Source organism: Elephas maximus, chromosome 15 (assembly GCF_024166365.1).
Source record: "Elephas maximus indicus isolate mEleMax1 chromosome 15, mEleMax1 primary haplotype, whole genome shotgun sequence".
NCBI lineage: Eukaryota > Metazoa > Chordata > Mammalia > Proboscidea > Elephantidae > Elephas > Elephas maximus.
In genome coordinates, this window is record NC_064833.1 from 54536216 (window position 1) to 54556900 (window position 20685).

A 20685-nucleotide genomic window follows, 5' to 3' on the forward strand; every position below is an offset into this window, starting at 1 on the left:
CAACATATGGTGTAAAAATCAGATCAAGAGACGCTTTTGCAGGGAAGTGATTGAGTGGTTAAAAGGCACTGGGGAAGTTTCTGGGGTGATGGACAAGTTCTGTGTCTTGGTATCATTTGTCAAACCTGATTGAAGTATATTATAATCAAGATTTAAGTATTTCACAGTGTATTCATTATACCTCAATTTCAAAAAACTCTGAGAGTTATGCAATTCTTTCATAAGTAAAACTCAAATTGCAACATAAAAACGAAGCTGGTGAGAATTTTCTTTAAAAGGTACTTAAAAATCCACCACCTAGTTTTTCTGGGCTCAGGCTGGTAGAGGCTGTGATTCATGTGGGTCCAGGAAAGGCGGGGTTGGGGGGGTGTGCAGGGTGGGGGGGTTGACACCTTGCAGAGATTGCAGCCAATGTCACACAACAATTTGTGTATAAATTTTTGAATGAGAAACTAATTTGTGCTGTAAACTGTCACCTAAACCACAATAAATTTTTTTTTTAAAGTTCTTAGAACCTATGTTACTAAGGAATGTCATGATCCCTGCTTGCTTTTACTTTCTTTAAAAAATGGAAAACTAATAAAAATATACAAATATAGAATACACATAAATAATATAATGTGGCATGCTGATGAGTCATTTGAATTAAAAAAAAAAAATCTAGAAGAACCTAAGATTATGTTTTATTTATTTTGATTGGTTTGATTTTAAAGTTAATATATAATCATGACACAAAATAACTAAATTTTGCAAAAATATATGAGAAAAAGCAAATGTCATTAATCTCACCAACTAAGGAAAACTATGCACATACATACACGCATGCACAAACACACCTACATAGAGTCAGAATATTCTTATAAATCATATATACTTAGAAATACACATTTAGATGTTTTTATACTTACACTCTTCTTAATGTTTTTTCTTAATAATAAATGTATAAAGATAGGTGTAATTTGTAATTTTAATGGTGCATAACATTAAATTATATGAAAATATTAGAAATTATTCTTTCAACAACAAATTGATGGCCTTTTGAGTTTCCAATCAACCTGTAGTAAAATTTTATAACAAGCCAACTAGCACAAGTTGTTTAATATTTGATTCAGTGTATCTTGACTGAATCTCTCTTAAAAAAATGTAAATTATTTTGGTTTATTAGATTTGTACAGTTTTCCCAATATCACTGTATGGACTCTGAGTAAATTTTGAAGCATTCGCTAGATTGAACTATCTAGAGAAACTGCCTAACTCTATAGAAAGCATCTTGAAGACATGTTTTATTCCTCAATCTTATTCTTCCTTCATGTAGTATAAGGTTTACAATGCATGTTTCTTGAGCTCTTGCCTTACTTTGACTTTTCTCTGTCCGCTGCCCTAAATTAGCCACCCAATACCTTCGGCATAGATCATTCAAATAACGTTGTTTATTTTTTCTTCCTCCAGCCTCCCTCTGCTGAGATATACAATTCATACCACCAGAGCTGACATTTTAAAGTACACACCATTCTATGTCATTGTTCTTCACAAAAGTCTTCAGTGATTTTCCCCTGCCTATAAAATAAATGCTTCACCACTAAACCTGGCAAGCACAGTTGTCTAAACACAGAAAAATCTCCCATCCAAGCAGTACTTTTTTCACTTTTTTTCTATCTCTGTGTCTTTCCTTATGTTGTTCTTTACTCTAGAATGTTCTTTCCTGGCCCAGTGAAATTCTAATTTATTTTCAAGGCTCAAACAAAATGCCATGTGTTCTTTTCTGTTCATCCATTTTCTTCCCGTAGAGGATCTTCTTCCCATAGAGGACCGCTTTAGTTTGAGCGCAAGAACCATTAAATTGAGCTTCCCTCATTAGAGTGTAAATGCCTGGAGGAAAAATCCTGTGTCTTAGTTATCTTTGTCATCCTTTAAAGGGTTATTTAAAGGATTAAATGAGATAATATATAAAAAGTGCCTAGCATGGTACTTAATACATAAGATAATAAGTTAAACGATATGTAAAATTCTATGATAGAGAAAAGAATAAAGAAGAATGGTGATATGGTGGAGTTCCACTTAACTGAGATTGAGGGTCCAGCAAAACCTTTCTTGAATGTCATTTGAGTTGAGTTTTTTTTGTTAAGTTGAAATAAACAAAGTAAATAAGAAGAGCATGCACATAGGTAAGAAAAACAGTATCTACAGTGAATGCTAATATGGCTGCAATGGGATATGTGTGTGTGTATACAGAAAGAAGAAAAGGTAACACCGAAAGGTAGACGACATACAGGGGATCAGAAAGAAAGGAAGAACTTATGTGCTAAAAAAAGAAGCTTGAAAATATATCTTAGGAACTAAGGGATAGAGTGAAAAGTTTAAAATGTTTTCAGAAAGCAATACAGAATATAGATTAGAAGGTGGAGGAATTAGGAAGCTATTATAGTAATCTAAATGAAAAGATAATCTCAATGTATGATAAATGTGGAATACATTTCAACTGCCTCATTTTCCAACCAGTATTACTATTGCCAAAGAACGGGCCCAGTTTTATGGCTTTAAATAGCATAAATATGCCTATGACTCTCTAATCAATACTGTGATATTACTAAGCTCCAGACACATATTTCAAATGTCAACTTGATTCCTCCACTTGGATATGTACATAATAAAACCAAAACCAAATTCATTATTGTCAAGTCGATTCTGACTCATAGCAACTCTACAGGACAGAGTAGAACTGCCTTGTAGAGTTTCCAAGGGGCTCCTAGTTTGGTTTTTATATATATAATAATATAGTCTTCCCAAAATCTCAAACCTAGATGGCCGAACTAGAATTGTAGATTTTCTCTCCCAATTATTCTACCTCAATCTTCCCAATATTAGTGACATCCACCAATTTGCTCTGTCCAAAATTCTAGAAATCACCATTGGTTCCTCTCTTTCATTCACCCTTCACATCCAATCCATCAACAAGTCCTATCAACTGTAAATCCAAGCTATATACCAAATCCAGATACATTCAGGCATTAACACTAAAGCAATACCTTCTAAGTGATCAACATTCTTTGGACTATTACCAGAACCTCCCCACTGGTTTCCCTGCTTTCTCTTCAGTGTTACATTACAATCCACTCTGCCCACAACAGCTAAAATGACTTTCTCACATATAATTCACATGTAAAAATTTTTTACAGATTTTTAAAAACTGGCAAATATTTAAAAACATGGATTTGCCTCAATGAGATACCATCTTACCCCAGCATTACTAGCACGAATTAATAAAGCAGGGAATAACACATGTTGCAGAGGCTGCAGGGAGATCGGAACACTTATGCACTGCTGGTGGGAATGCAAAATGGTACAACTGTTTTGGAAAACGATATGGTGCTTCCTTAGAAAGCTAGAAATAGAAATACCATATGATCCAGCAATCCTACTGTTAAGATGGTATCTCATTGAGGCAAATCCATGTTTTTAAATATTTGCCAGTTTTTAAAAATCGTAGAGAAATAAGAGTCACCACTCAAATAGACATATGCACACCCATGTTCCCTGCAGCATTGTTCACAATAGCAAAAAGATGGAAACAACCTAGATGCCTATCAACAGATGAATGGATAAACAAACTGTGGTACATACACACAATGGAGTATTATGCAATGATAAAGAACAGCTATGAATCTGTGAAGCATCTCATAGCATGATTGAATCTGGAAGGCTTTATGCTGAGTGAAATATGTCAATCATAAAAGGACAGATACTATATGAGACCACTATTATAAAAACTCTTGAAAAGGTTTACATATAAAAAGAATCTTTTATAGTTACGAGGAAGGGGAGGGGTGGGGATGGAAAAACACTTAATAGACAGTAGAAAAGTGGAAACTTTGGTGAAGGGTAAGACAGTACACAATACTGGGGAAGCCAGCACAATTTGTACAAGGCAAGGTCATGTTAGCTCCATAGATACATCCAAACTTCCTGAAGGACTGAATTGCTGGGCTGGGGGCTGTGGGGACCATTGTCTTGGGGAACGTCTAGCTCAATTGGCACAATATAGTTTATAAAGAATATTTTCTACATTCTACTTCGGTAAGTAGCATCTGGGGTCTTAAAAGCCTGTGAGCGGCCACCTAGGATACTCCACTGCTCTCACCCCTTCGGGAGCAAGGAACAATGAAGAAAACTAAAGATACAAGGAAAAGATTAGTCCAAAGGACTAATGGACCACATCTACCATGGCCTCCTCCAGACTGAGTCCAGTAAAACTATATGGTGCCCTGATACCACCACTGACTGCTCTGACAGGGATCACAATAAAGGGGTCCTGGACAGAGCTGAAGAAAAATGTAGAACAAAATTCTAACTCAAAAAGGAAGACCAGACTTGCTGGCCTTACAGAGACTGGAGAAACCCTGAGAATATGGCCCTGGACACCCTTTCAGCTCAGTAATGAGGTCACTCCTGAGGTTCACTCTTCAACAAAAGATTAAACAGGCCCATAGAAAAAATAGGACTAAAGGGGCACACCAGCCCTGGGGCAGGGAATAGAAGGCAGGAGGGGTCAGAAAAGCTGCTAATGGGGAACCGGGGTTGAGAAGGAATAGTGTTGACATATCATGGGGTTGTTAACCAAGGTCATAGTACAATGTGTGTACTAACTGTTTAATGAGAAACCAATTCGTTCTGTAAACTCTCATTTAAAGTACAATAATAAAAAAAAATAACCATTACTGTACTTAACAGTAAAAAAAAAAAAAACTATCCCAAAGTTGGGAAAAGGGATGGAAGTAAGGGATCTCCACGAACATACATGTACATTCACTCAGTGTTAGTTATAAATGCAAAAAAATAAAAAGGCAATCTAAATATTAAAAAAAATGGACTTGTCCTTTTTACATTCAAGCAAAGAATAAATGGAATCCCAAAAGATATGATTTATATTGTTTCCTTGAAATATTCATAAATTTTTCTAAATAATTTAGTGGAGCAGTAGCAAAAACAGTGATGGTTTCTCCACAAGTCTTAATTTTCTAACGATTTTGAATATCAAGTGTATTTGCTATGCTGTTTATTTTTAGTGTAAAAGTTAAGGTATTCCTTGGAATGAGAGAAAACGTTTAGTAAAGCAATGCATCCTCTAACATACAGTAAGGAAATTAAGTATTCTACAAAATCCACCAACTCTGATATGAAATATTAAATTTGATCAAAAAGATATAAAAGATAGCTTTCTATAGACATGGCATCAAATCTAATGAAGCAATAGTAATTAAAGACACTACAATATGACACCGACTTCCAGATTAATCTTCCTAAAATGTGTGAAGTTAGCACTCTCTTCAAGTGGCTACTATAGTTTCATACTATGCTATCATCAAATATAAACTCTTCCAGCTGGCTTTGAAGACCATCTACCAACTCCCCTGAATCTGCCTAGGTAACCTACAACTGCATTCTCGGTCCAACGGGCCAGAAGGTTTACTCACTGTCCATGCTACCACTCCCTGTTCCTTTTGTTTTATTCACTTCGATATTTCTATTCATTCACCTGTTTATTCTTTCAGTCATTCTCTTATACCTGTCTTTATTTTAAATGACCTGTGTATCTAAGTAATAACAATGCCTATGATCTTTTTTTTTTTATGATCTAGGAGTGTAAGAAGAAAATACATAGATTTTGATGCTAATAAATTTACAGTCAAATGGACAAAAAGGAAAACCAAAAAAAGTAAGCTGAGTAAAGAAAACAGTACAAACTGGGGGCATATAGGAGATGAATCAGGGCACATAGGAAGGTGAGAGAATGTTTTTGCAGAGGAGATAAAGTTCGATTAGTTTATCGAGAATTCATAAGAGATTGCTAAGGAACCCAAAGGGAGTCTGTTATTCCAGGCTCGGGGACCAACATATGTAAAGGTATGGAGAAAACACAGACCATCACTGAATAATAAGTAGTTTTTCATGGCTAGCAAAAAGGGTAACGAGCAGGAGCTGAGTTTAAGGGAGCCCTGTGGCATAATGGTTAAGAATTTTGCTGTTAACCAAAAAGTTGGCAGTTTGAATCCACCAGCAGCTCCTTGGAAACCCTATAGGGCAGTTCTCCTCAGTCCTGTAGGGCCGTTACAAGTTGGAATCAACTCTACAGCAACAGGCTTTTTGTTTGTTTGTTTTAATGCCATGCAAAGAAACTCGAATTATACGTGTCAGTGACGAGAAGTAACTGAAACATTTTATGCAAGGGAACAACATAAAGACACTCTAGTGACAATGTGGAAGATGACTTGAGGGGGTTGGTACGACAAAATTAAATACAAGGACATGGGATTGTTAGAATATATTGGCAAGAAATAATGACAGCCTGAAATTAAAAGCTGGTAGAACGGATGGAATGAAAAACAAAACACCATCACCAACAACATTAATTGTACGTCATACGTTGAACTCTCACAACATACTAAGCATTGTTCTCAGTGCTTTGCATCATCTTGTTTAATACACACAATGACCCATGAGGTAGGTGTTATTAGCCCAACTGTTAAGGATGAAGAACCTGAAGCGTAGAATCTAAGTAACTTTTACCATGTGTCTACAACTTTAATGTTCTCCAGCATCTGCACTCTTAAACACTGTGCTATCATGGCCACTGCATAAGGTCACATAATGTGGGTAGGACACAATGTCACTGGCAGCCCCTTTATTATACGCATTATTCTATGGAATGCTATGGGAGGGTTGTGCCTTTCTTCATCATTGATCTACAAACCACCTCTCCTTTGAGATGCAGCTCAAGCTCCTTAACTCTGTAACTTTTCATTTGTATGATCCCTGGTTCCATCACAATGTTTATCAAACAATAGACAACAATAGATTTTGTGTGTGTGTGTTAATGTGTATGCCTGCTTGAAGAAATGCTTAACAAATTTCGCAAACAAACAGCAAGACCTGTAAGAGACATGAAAAGCACATCACTGTCTCAATATTTACAAGAGCAAAAGGGTGGGAACAAAATAAACATTTTATGTTTCATTATTGTTATTATAGAAATACACTAACTTTGTAAAGATTTCCGAGACTACAATCATCCACCTGCTAAAAGATAATATGCAATTAGAGAATTCTATCATGTTTTATTTTCAGAGTTAATGAACAAACTTGCTAAAGAAAAGCATAAAAAAATTCTCAGGTTAAAGGTTTGAACTTTATTTGAGTTAAATTATATTGCTCAAGGAAAGCCTATTTTCTCCCATCTAGAGTTTTTTAGATACTATCAACGCATCAAAGAAATGTTCACAATGGGTCACACAATATAACCAGGCAAGCAAATCTGACAGCTGACGCAAAGCTCTCCTGGGGAAATATGGGTGATGACTTTGTATTTCTTCTTTCTTGGCTTCTATGGCCCTCTGACAGTTCCAGCTCTGCTCCTTCGCTAAGCCTTTTCCTCTTTCCCATGTGTAGAATTTGCTCAAGATTTGCACCTTAAATTTATATCTTTCTTTGTCAGGATTGTTTTCCTCAGTGACTTCATTTAATTTTATGTACTGCATATCACATTTCTGTGCCAAAAATCCCTAAATCTACCTTACTAGCCGTTTTAAGATTGTGTCATACACCCACCACAGCACTTAACACAAAAATGTTTATAGTAAATACTTCATGAAAGTAGTCCATTTAACTGTGAATCTGTAGTATCATAAAGAAAAAGGTTTCCTTTTTAAAACTAGCTTAATGAAACTGAATTTTTACCAACGAGGTAAATAGGTATATTTTCAATCACAGATTTTGCCAAAGATGTCTGAGGTTCCAGAAAAAATTATATGGAAAGTTTCATATGCAAAATTTCATTATTCACAAATCAACACGAATTAATACACACTGAGGCTATTAAATACAATTTTTTCAGTTATCCCAGAATGTTAAATTTAGATATGAATATATTTCATATATGTTTATATATACATATATATTTTATAACATATAAATTAAATCTATATATTGTATATAAATATGATATATAAAATCTATATTAAATTTAATATATACTTAACAATTTATATATTGTACAAAATATATATGAGATTTATATAACAGTGTTTGGTGTGCTTTTCCTATGGTGAAAGTGAGTTTTTCCTGTTGTTTCAGAGTTTCAGAGATTAAACTTTACAGAGTTTGCATAGAAGTTTTAATAAAAAAAAAAAAGTTGCCATCAAGTCGACTTAGACTCATGGTGACCCCATAGGTTGTAAAATTGGTTTTTTCAACTTAAGTTCATTTCCCACCTCAAGAGATTATAAACTGAAATCAGGGAATTGAGAGCAAAGGTTGAGAGAACTTTTTAGTGAGAGCTGTCAGAGTAACGCAGCCTTTCCCTTGATTTCCCATAGGCCTCAGATTAAAAAAATTTTTTTTTTTTTTTCAGATTAAGGAGACATGCATTCGTTGGAGTAAGTGTGTCAGGCTCTTCCTTCCCCAGCTCAGCTGAATGGAACAACAAAATGGTAGCCAGTACTGAGCTGTCTGGAAAGGGATTAATCTCAGAAGACTACCTGTAGTGATGAGTTGACCCAAAAGATAGACTTGTGGTCTTCACCACCTGAAGCCATAGACCAAGGGCTTGGTATTAAACAGTCTACTAGAGGAGGCATAAGCTTATGGCTCCTCTAGTAGACTGTTTAATACCAGGGAATTGCAGAAGAAAAGAACACACAAAAAGCTGTGAGACCATCTAAGATACAGCTGTTGGTCTCTACTTGTCTGGAAGAGAAGAGAATGAAGATTCAAAGACTCAAAGAAAAAACTAGTTCATAGGACCCATGGCCCACACTAATTAAGGCCTGTCCTAACCTGAGACCAGAAGAACTAGATGGTACCTGGCTACCACTACCAACTGTTCTGACCAGGGACACAGTAGAAGGTTCTGGATAGAATTACCAAAAAAAAAAAAAAAAGAACAAAATTCAAATTCCTAAAAATGGCAAGACCTATGCGACAAATAAAGACTAGAGGAACCCTTAAGATTAACCCTTGAGATTATCACCCTAAAATACCCTTTGAACTTACAACTGAAGCTATTTCTGGAGGTCACCTTCCAGCTAAATAATAGATTGGCTTTTAAAATAAACAATATCATCAGTAAGTAATGTGCTCCCTTAAACAATCAACTATATTAAACCACACAGTCAACATTTACCCAAAACCAAAGATGAGAACACAAGGAGGAGAAGGGAATTTAGATTAATGGAAAGAAAACAAACAGAATGGAACTAATGAGAATGCTGACACACTGTGAAAATTGTAACCAATGTCACAGAGCAATCTGTATAAAAATTGTTAAATGGGAACCTAGTTTGCTGTATAAACTTTCACCTAAACACAATAAAATACTATTAAAAAAGAAAAAAAGCTGTGAGAAAAAGAGCCAGCATTTGGACATCCACCACAGGTGGCATCCTTGAGGATTTTACCTCTAATTCCCACCCTCCTTCCCTTCCTGATCCTGGCTGAGAGGAGCCGGAAAAAGCAAATAGTGAGATGAAGAGAATGCCAAGTAAGAAAAAGGGAATACACAGATTTAAATCTGTCTCCCTACTACAGGATTTTATGGTACAACCAGGCCTAAGATAAGGTGCCTGAGAGTTTGAATCTTTTAAATAAAGATAGAATTGGAATTGTTTACTATCTAAAAAATATGGCTGTAATACTTGAACTGATTGAAATTTCATTCAAGAAGTATGGCAGAAGATAACAGAATTTGTTTGAAAGCTTTGGTGGTTGTCAAAAAAAATAAAACTATTTTATAATTTCACCTCTTTGGGGTCCAACTTGTTCAGTACATTTTCAAATGATTTCTTTCACATAGCTTCAAATGTTTATATTTCAAAGAAAACTGCTAGTAATAAATGAAAGTTTTTTTAATAATTACTGAGGATCTTCAACTTGATAATTTGCTCTCATAAATGTTGCTAAATTTTATATAATCAATAAATATATTTTGATACAAGAGAGTAGCATAAATAGCAATGTTTATATATGTTAAATACAGGAGAATACAAGTATATAATATAGCAGAGTGTGTGTGCAGTACCTTGCCACATGCCAAACATAATTAGATATTTCTCTTTAAGAGAAAATTTTGATTTCTTCATGATTGTCATTTGAAAAATTGCAAGGCTAATCATAAGGGATAAATTGAACTAAAAATTTTTAAACTACTTAGATTAATTAATTAATTAATTTCTTCTAAAGGAATGTATAATTTTTCTCTCTTATATAAAATACTCTAATAAAAAGTTTTTAGCCTTAATGTATAGAACTTTGCCAAGAAAAGCAAAAACAAAAACGTTTGCCATATAATTGCACTGCACTAATTTGTTTAGTCAAATTTGCATCCGTAGCAGGAACTGAGTACAGCTGATAATCGCAACAATTTTAACTCAGAAATATAATAATCTCATGAACAGTGAATCTGATCCTTCGACTCTATACTGTTTCATTATACTCAGATGTTTATTATACTCAGATGATGCCTGTTTATTTATTTATCGAAGAGTGAAGATGTTATTACTTTTTTCTTCTTCTTCTTAGTTTTTTGGTTCCATGAGACAGCACAATAAAAAATAATAATAGCAAGGAAGCTAAATCAAAGGAGAAAGAAAAATATAACCATGCGATTACTTGTCCAAAAACAGTAAACTCTTCTAGGCAAGATCTTTGAGATTAAGTATTTTTTACTTGAAAAAATTGGTCAGTCTTAAATTAAGGAAAGAATAACATGTTCTATAACTAACCATAATTCCTGTTGAAGACAGGGTTGGCAAAGATAATTTAAATTTTTTGCAATCTGAAATAAATTTTAGTCAGTAATTACATGCTTGTCCTTCAGCAGACTTAAACAATAACAAAAACCTAGACTTGCTGACAGTTAACAAAATGTGCCGCCTGATTTTTTTTTTTTCCAAAAGATGCTACCAGAAATTTGAAAAACACACACACACACACAAACTGGTATTTTAGAACTAAACAGCCTGCCATCCAGCTAGCAATAAAACCCATCATTGGTAGTGATGGAATAGTGATATCCCCTGGCATGCTGTAGTAATGCAATTAATAAAACTTGTAAATGGTGTTGAACTGGGATGGGTTACTGGTGGGAAGGAATTCACTGGCATCTACAATACCTACAGCCTTTAAGATGTTGGCAGAAGAATAACTGTAAAGAACTATGGTATAGGATGACTCTTTTGGGGGGCTATCAACGTACTGGTGAAAGACAATGAAAAGCTGAGGAAAATCAATTACCAGCTTAAGGTAAAGCATCTAATCAAGGGCCCCTTGGCAGCATAAAAAGAAAATCTCATCTCCGCTAGTGGATGGGCAGAAAAAAGATGAGGACTAGGCCCAAAACTTAATTATAAGGATAGCAGAGTTCCAAAGAAAGTTGAGCTCTCAACCCCAACAAGTATTCTATGTTAGGACTAGGGCCCCGAGTGAGCAGCGAAATCCTAAAACTCGAGATAGGGCCATTAAAACATGGAACACAAAGTGTCATTATGGCCCCTGTTAGAGTGAGCAAATATGGGGAATGCAGAAAAAGTACAGTTTTAGCCCAGGTCTGGTTCACAGTGCCTGCACTGGCTCCACAGACCCACCCCATGGTAATTTCCATAGTCCCAAAAAGTATCATTTGAATGGATGTACATGGAAATTGACAGAATCCCCACACTGTTTTATTAAACCTGTGTGACAACAGCTATCAAGTGATGAAGACCAAGAGGAAACCTTTGAAACCACTCTCTCCCTAGACCCCTCAGTCTCCAATCAAGATAATAAATCAGAAACAATATATGTAGAATGGTAGAGGTTAGTACTGCCATTAAAGATCTATAGGACACAAGGGTAGTGGTCCCCAACATATCCCGATTTAATTCATCAATTTGACCCTTAATAAAACCAGGAAGATTCTGGAAGATGGGGTTTATTTCTACAAACTCAACCACAAAACAGCCCTAATTACAGCTTCTGTGTCAAGTGTGGTATTTTTGACAGAACAAGTTAAAATGGCCTCATGTACATGGTATGTGGCCTCTGATATGGCAAATGCATTATTTTCCATCACTATCACTTTGATGTTACTTTGATGACTAAAGTGCCTGACCCAATCCATGATGTTTTCAATCACCTCATATGCATGCAAAGCTATACAATGAACAATGAAGACAGAAGAAGAATTGATGTATTTGAACTGTGATGGTGGCAAAAAATATAGAATATACTGTGGACTACCAGAAGAATGGACAAATCACTCTTAAAAGAAATACAAACAGAATGCCTCTTAGAAGCAAGGATGGTGATACTTCATCTTGTTACTTTGGATACATCATTGGAAAGACCAGTTTCTAGAAAAAGACATCATGGTTGGCAAAGGATCAGCAAAAACAAGGGAATCCCTCAATGAGATGAACGGACACAAGAGCCACAACAATGGGCTCAGACATACCACCAATCATGAAGATGATACAGGACCAGGCAATGTTTCATTCTGTTACACATAAGGCTGCTATGAGTCAGAGACAACTTGACATCACCTAACAACAACATCAAGGAAGAGGACCAGAGGCAGTTCTCATTCTGTGGGATAAACAGTAGTATATTTATGGTCTGTTCCAGGGCTTTGATAATTCTACCTCCATTTGTCTTATATAATATACTCTGAAAGGAACTGAACCATCTGACCTTCTGGGTATAACACAGAACATCACTCTGGTCCACTATATCATGTTAATAAAATAAGACGGGCATGAAATGGTAAGCAATTTGGAGACCTTAGTAAGATATATGCAATCCAGAGGGTGAGAGACAAAAACTATACATAGTCAGGGACTATATCAGTGGTCTAGGGCATGCCAGAACAACCTTTCAAAGCAAGGGACAGATTATTGCATTGTATACCTCCTACCACAATGAAGAAAGCACAGTGTCTGGTAGGGCTCTTTGTTTCTGGAGGTATATTTCACACCTGGGAGTGGGCTCCAGTGCATTTACTCAGTGACATGGAAGGCTGACAGCTTTGTGTGGGGTCCAGCGCAGAAAGGGCTATGCTGCAGGTCCAGGCTGCAGTTCACACAGGCTTGTCTCTTGAGGCATATTGCCAGCAAGCCTCATGGCATTAAAGGTTTATGTTGGAGGAAAATTGCCTTGTGTAGGTTATGGCAGGCCCCAGTAGGAGAATCACAACGTAGACCTCCAGAGTGCCGGAGCAAGTCCACGCCATCTGCAGTAAGAATCATATATTGTTTGAAAACTAGCTCCTGACATGTCAGTGAGCCCAAGCAGAAATACAGCATCTGATTTTGGGCATCATGCAAGTAAGTTACATGATCAGGTGTCCCAAATGTCCATGTTATCCACCACTGTTGGTTATTTACCGCTTACGTCAGTCAAGCCTATCATTGCATGAGAGGGCCCTTATGATCAATTCACAAAAGAGGAAAAAAAGATTAAGTTTGATTCACGGATGGGTAGGTCTGTATGAGGACGCAACTCAAAGAAATATTTTCCTGGAGTGGTCATAAAAGACACTCCCGATGGTTAGAGGAAATCCTTCCAACGGTTACAGCTTCAGGGAATGAAATTAGTCATCCACTTTAAGTACAAATAAAAGTGGACTGAAATAAAAATATGATGGACTCAGCGACAGTTGCCATGATTTTGCTAGTTGGCCAGGAACATAGAATGAGAAAGATTAGAAGATCAAGGAGAAGACAATCTGGGAAAAATGAAAGTGGATGGAATGTGAAAATCTTTGTAATGAAAATATCAGTGCCCACTGGAATATCCACCACAGAAGAGTGTCCACCAAGATACAAGTAGACAGAATGACTCTGCCAGTGAAAGTCAGCTATCCTGTATTATCAGCCACCCCAGTGCTGGCAAAAAAGTCACATAAGTAGAATAGTCATTTGTCTTAATTATCTAGTGCTGCTATAACAGAAATACCACAAACAGATTGCTTTAACAAACAGAAATTTAGTCTCTCATAGTTTAGGAAGCTAGAAATCCAAATTCAAGGACTCCAGGGGAAGGCTTTTTCTCTCTGTCAGCTTTTGGGGAGGCCCTTGTTACCAATCTTCCCCTGGGTCTAGGGGTTTCTCAGAACAAGGACCCTGAGTCCAAAGGACACACTCTTCCCCTTGTTCTTCATTCTTATTGGTAGGAGTTTCCTCTCCTCTCTGCTCGCTTCTCTCTTTTATATCTCAAAAGAGACTGACTCAAGATATAACCTAGTCCTGTAGATTGAGTCCTGCCTCATTAACATAACTGCCTTTAATTTGGCCTCATCAATATCGTAGAGGTTAAAATTTACAACACATAGGATAAACACATTAGATCACCAAATGGGAGACAACCACACAATACTGAAGATCACGGCCCAGCCAAGGTAACACACTTATTTGGGGGCACAATTCAACACACAGCATCATATAGAAGGGATGGTATTCCACTGCCTAGCTTTGATGGCAAGTGGACAAGTGTAGCAGCCGCATGGTAAAAAGTCCATGACAACCAAGACCTGAAATCTTTCACGGATAAGAGTCTGGGCTGACCCATCAGATCTGCCATTTTAATAACCAGAGATGCTAGCTGAGAGTGAGGAGTATCTCGAATGGGTACTGTCACTGATGTAATTTTCTTAACTGTTGTAAATCCTGCCTCTATGATATTAATGAGGGGGAATGGGCAGCAGTTGTGTTGATCAGGCAGGACTCAATCTATGGGATTGGACTGTGTCTTAAACTGGTTTCTTTTGGGACATAAAAGAGAGAAGCGAGCAGAGAGATGGAGGACCTCATACCACCAAGAAAGTGGCACTGGGAGCACAGCGTGTCCTTTGGAACTGGGGTTCCTGTTCAGAGAAGCTCCTAGTCCAGGGGAAGGTTGATGAGAAGGACCTTCCTCCAGACCCTACACAGAAAGCCTTCCCCTGGAGCTGACACACTGAATTTGAGCTTCTAGCCTACCAGACTATGAGAAAATAAAATTCTCTTTGTTAAAGCCATCCACTTCTGGTTTTTCTGTTACAGCAGCACTAGATGACTAAAACAGGTACTAAAGGAGGGGATTATGATATCTGTGTATTCCTGAAACCAGCTACAACAGTGAGTCTTGCAGTTTGTCCCACTAACTTTTTTTCTCATACGTTTTCTCAGCATCCTGGAAGAGTTGTTTCCAGATAGGGTGACTATATAACATAAAGTAAATTCATCTGAGTGGTGCAGGAGCTGGACTGTAGTGGATGCTGTGGTGCACTGCCCAGTTTCCCCCTTCAGAACTCAACCACTCATTTCCCCAGTTCCAGGAGCATTGGCATTAACAGGTCACATTTAAGTCACTTTCCAGGAATTGCCCTCAGCTGAAGGGGCTGCCTGTCTCCACCGGTGGCCTATATCCAATGACTTGTCAGTAGAGTGGAACAACAACCTTACTCTCCTTACCTCAGACTCTGAAGGCTATCCCAGCTCTCAGTGGGATCAGCTGCGTCCTCTCTTGCAACTGCATCACAGATCAACTTCTACTCCACTCTGCTTCCTTCACTCCCTCACAAGGTGGTGTTCCTGAGCGCACTTCCAAATAAATCACCTGCAGAAAAATCTCAGAGCCTATTGCCCATGGAACTCCACCTACGACATACCATTCTGTGAAAGAATGCTGGTATCTTAAAATTAACATTAAATGTGGGGAAAGATATTTACATATCCTTTAGAATGGTACACTGTTTAAGAACTTGTTATATGCATTGATTGAACTGTGATATTCACAAATGATCAGCTGGAGAGTCCATGAACTTGGATGGAAAAAAATTACATTTCTATTTTCATTACCCTTTAACTGGTATTTAATAATTCCTTGAACTCTGAATTAGGAAACAAATCACCATGTCTGATTAATATCAAATAATTCTCTAAGGTATTTAAAGAAAAGCCTTAATGCTGGCTGTTGTGTAAGAAGAAATCTTGACAGTTAAGATAAAAATAAATAGTTCCTGGAAATGCCTAGGTTTCAGGGCAAATAGTCTGTTCACGTAAGCTATGAAAATATGCTGGAAGAAGCTAGATTTTCCATTCTTTATTAGTGAGAGACTCATACTCATAGCGACCCTATAAGACCCAGTAGAAGTGCACCATAGAGTTTCCAAGGAGCACCTGGTAGATTCAAACTGCCTGCCTCTTGGATAGCAGCCATAGCACTTAACCACTACGACACCAGGGTTTCCAGCTATGAGTTGGAATCGACTTGACGGCAGTGGGTTCAGTTTTTGGTTTTTTATTAGTAAGAGAAAGCATTTGTTTTTATTTCTGGGTTTTTCGTTTGTTTTTGTTGTTGTTTGTTTATTTATTTGCATAAGTCCTTAGGTTAGGGTTACTGTGGAAGGAGAAGGAAGTTGCTCACCCAAAATAAAACATAGTCTGTACTTTATAAGGCACAGCTTTCTAAAAGAACTACAGGTTAAAACATATCCAAAGAGATTTGTTAAAAAGGGCCCTCAAAAAGACCAGAAGTACAGTAGACAAGGTGAAAATTTTAGCCAAAGTTCTGGATATAAATACTTAAATTGTCAGAACACATACTGAACTAGGAGAAGGAGTTTAAATTAAAATATATATGAATGGAAATATATACTATACTATAAATCTTATTATAAAACATCACATACTAATTGTTTATAAAAATAATTTAAACTCCTCAAAAAATGGTTTATTTTATTGCTTCATGCTCACTCCTGTAAAATGTACAAATCTATAAAGTTTGCATGCACAGAATATAAAATAAACAATATTAACAGTGAAAGAAATCCCTTGACCACTACCAGTCTCAAACCACTTTCTTAAGAATTTTTTAGTATCTGGAGATGATGCATGCTTTGAAATCAGTCCCTTTTAGGGACTCTTTCCTGAAAGAAGGGCACGTGTGCACAGATATTTGCATTTTATTTCAGGTTCTCATTTCTTCTAAAGCATGGCTCCTTAGGGAGCCCATGGTTCCTAGGTTACAAACCCCCATTCTTAAATGAAGTAGAGATACCCTCAGCCACCATATTTCAGTCAAATCGGTAAAACTGATAATAAATAATTACATTGCACGATATAATAATGATAATATAGTTAGCTTTACCATACCCTTCACCATCCCACTCACTTATTCATTGAAACAATGGTCACCTCTTCCCTTGTTTCCTTCTTCCTGTGTCTCTCCCCTTAAAAATGCCCACCAACTGGCCCTCTGACATACTCTCTACCAGATCAGACTGTGCCTTGAATCTTTTCTTGTCTTCCACAAGCTAAGGTATTTAAAGAAAAGCCTTAATGCTGGCTGTTGACTTCCTCTCCCTTTCTGGATATTCATCTCCTCCCTTCTTCCCCAGAGGCAGAATATGCAAATTTAGTGCTGAGTTGGAAAGGGCCTTAAAGTCTTAATACAAACAAAGTCTAAATACTTAAGGTAGACTTATTTTTCATCCAACTTGCCTCTTTCTATTCTTCTTTAAGGCTTTCAAAATGCAAGATACTATAACATTGTTTTGTTGTAGTTGTTTGAAGTAGATTTCTCCTAACCTGTTTCTCTTCAATCCTTGATTTACCCTTATCTGGCAGTCTTTCTTTCTTGGTTTTGTCCATGTTCATTCTTCCTGAAATTGATGCTGATTCTAAGTTTTCCTGACTTCAACCCGTAATGATAAACAATTTGGCCTGAATTAACTCCTTTGGCTCTTTTCTACTGCGGACTTCTTGGCCACCGTAAATCTAAAACTGACTTTTAGCCACAGTTCTACTTAAACCAGAGCTAATGCACATGTGGAGTATCTAGAGGCCCAGAAAGACATTGAAGTACTATTTTTTGACCATCTTATAGTCTTGAAATACAACTTACAGGCAAAAGATTTTCTTCAAGTAAGATTTTTCTGGTTATAATAATGTGATCAACCCCCTTATTATTTTAGCATTGCTCTTGAGATCTTTTTTTTTTCCTTGAGATAAATATACAGTCTTAGTTTCCTAGAGTTACCATTAAAACACACACACACACAAAGTGGCTGGGTTTAAAGGAGAGAAATTTATTGTCTTACAGCTCTGGAGGCTAGAATTCTTCATCAGGTTATCAGCCATGTTGAGTCCTTCTGAGAGTTCTGAGAAAAGAATTGTTGCCCCTCTCTTCTAGCTTCTAGTGGTCGCTGGCAATTCTTGCAATTCCTTTACTACTTGTATATGCATCATCATATGGAATCTTCCTCCTGTGTGACTCTGTCTCCATGTCTATTCTCTCCATTTTTAAGACACCATTCGCAAGGCATTAGGACCAACATTACTGCAGTATTACTCAATAATTTAGTTGCTGATAACATCTTCAAAGAGAGATTCTATACCCCTAAACAAAGTCCTAGTCATAGATACAGGGATTAGGACTTCAACATATCTTTTTGGAGGACACAATTCAATCCATAACACACATATTCTTAATTTAAAAGACACTTCTTGATCTGTTCTCTGTATCTCCCTCTTCAAACGACCTGTTCACTCCCCTAACATCTCAGACTGCTCTCTGCTCATCTCACTAATCCAGTCACATGACCTTGCCTCAGTTACCAAATATACCACATAGCCCTTTCTAGGGGGTAGTATGCTGTTAAAGGCATCTCTCATCAAAATTTTTGAGACAAATTTCAAGTTCAAAATTAACAGTAGAATTTACATTTAAATATATATATATATAAAATCTTGCTATATTTCAGGACTCATTGAAGATATTTGGATTTAAATATTTGGAAATGACAAAATTTCACAAGAATGGCACCTTGTTTCTTATGGGAAAACAAATATTCATTTCTTACCATTGAATCATGTGAGCCTAGGTACATCTCAGGAACTATAGAATTTCTGAAGTCTTCATTGTAAAACAAGTTCCGGAAACTTTGAGATTTTAAAGAACTTTTTGCTTCATTTCCTTCAATCAGGTGTTTGTATACCTTTGTTAGAGGTCGAGCGAGGCCTTTCAATATCACATAAAATCCTTCATTTCCCACCACTGAAACAGAACCAAAAAAGATACACAGCAGACTTTATTTTCCAGGTTGTTTGATACAGATATGACTAACATACATGTTATACTTGCTTTACTTTTACCAGATTTCTTTTACTTTATGTAAAATGTAGCACTTAGGCATTTACAAATAATGTACTCAAATAACAAGAGCAGCAAAGGCACGTCTACACGTGGAGTACTCTTCAATTATATGTAGTAACACATCCTCTCAGGCAACTGCCAGGTTCTAGGAAATACCCATGGTAAGATACCATGATTAATAGGTTTAAGGTATTATGAAAAAAATTAGACCAGAAAAGCCCTTGAACTCTTTTTAAAGTTTAATCACACCCCCTCCCCCCCCAAAAAAAAATGCCATTTTATCTGATATAAGTCATGACATTAAAAAAAAAAAAAAAATTGCCATCGAGTTGATTCAGACTCAGCAATATAGATCTACTATTAATTTATCTTTCCTCTGGATATGATGATATGACTCATAGAACTTAATAAAGGAGACAGTTTGGAAAAGGTGAGGGAAGAAGAAGACTGATATTACTAGAAATAAGAGTTGTTTCCAGTAACTTCTCCTGCTCCGCCTTGTAGTTCTCCAACAACTGCAACCAATCCAATTCCTAAAGTTCAACTGTGTGCCCATAGGTCTGGCAGGTATATTCACTTGGGAGCAATTTGAATCCAATGTAAATCAATTCCAGCTCTTCCTGTTCCTTTAAAGAAGCAGGGCGTGGGAACTGAGTGGTGTCTCTCCATTTCTCAATTGTTTGCATTACTTTATGGGATTGGAGCAAATCATTGCGTTGCTGTGAGGAGGTCTTTCTTTCCCTTTTCTTTTTAACTTGTTGTAAGCAGAAATATTATAAATTGACCTTTAGCAACAATTGTGTTTCCTTCTATGCTTTAAATGATGCCAACTGCTTGCCTTCTCTGACTCTTTTCCCCCCTAAGTTGAGTGTTTATTAGCAGGGATTTCTTGATGACTATTCATACCCTGTGATGGCACGAAAGTAAACTTTAAAGTCTGCTTTAAAGTAAGAGTTATGCCCCAGCTTAAAATAGATCCTTTTTTGGGCAGCACAGTATCACTTCTTACTGTGATCTAATCCAAATGATTAGGACACTGCAGACATTGCTCTTACAACAGCTATCAAATGAGCTATATGAGCACTGCATGGTAATTAGCACGCTGCAAAGATAACAGATAACAAAATTTTGTAAGACTAGTGGTGGTGTTTCAACCAATTACACAGACGTAAAAAAGAGCCTGGGAAAAAGGTGTATCGCAACATATACATTTATTTTCTGTTTTTGTACAGAGTTAACTGGTATTTCTTAGCATAGAATAAAAATTGTAAAAAGGTATGCATTGTGTGAAATAATGTTTATTGCAGGGGCTGCTAGTTGCCTACCTAAAATAAAAAACCAAATTCGTAGCTGTCAAGTCGATTCTGACTTATAGTGACCCTATAGAACAGAGTAGAACTGCTCTATTTAGGGTTTCCAAGAAGAGGCTGGTGGATTTGAACTGCCAACCTTTTGGTTGGCAGCCAAGTTCTTAACCTCTATGCCACCAGGGCTTCTACTCAGAATTAACTCTCTCCTTTCTTT

The 20685-nt window shown here is 36.7% G+C and overlaps 1 protein-coding gene across 1 annotated transcript in view; it reads right to left on the minus strand.

Annotated features, from left to right (window-relative positions):
- The window catches only part of CNBD1 (cyclic nucleotide binding domain containing 1), a 393584-nt gene that overhangs the window by 88391 nt on the left and 284508 nt on the right, over positions 1-20685 (minus strand). Inside the window, exon 6 of the mRNA XM_049853899.1 lies at positions 18869-19062. Within this exon, the coding sequence (XP_049709856.1) occupies positions 18869-19062 (194 nt within the window). The remainder of the gene's footprint in view (positions 1-18868; positions 19063-20685) is intronic.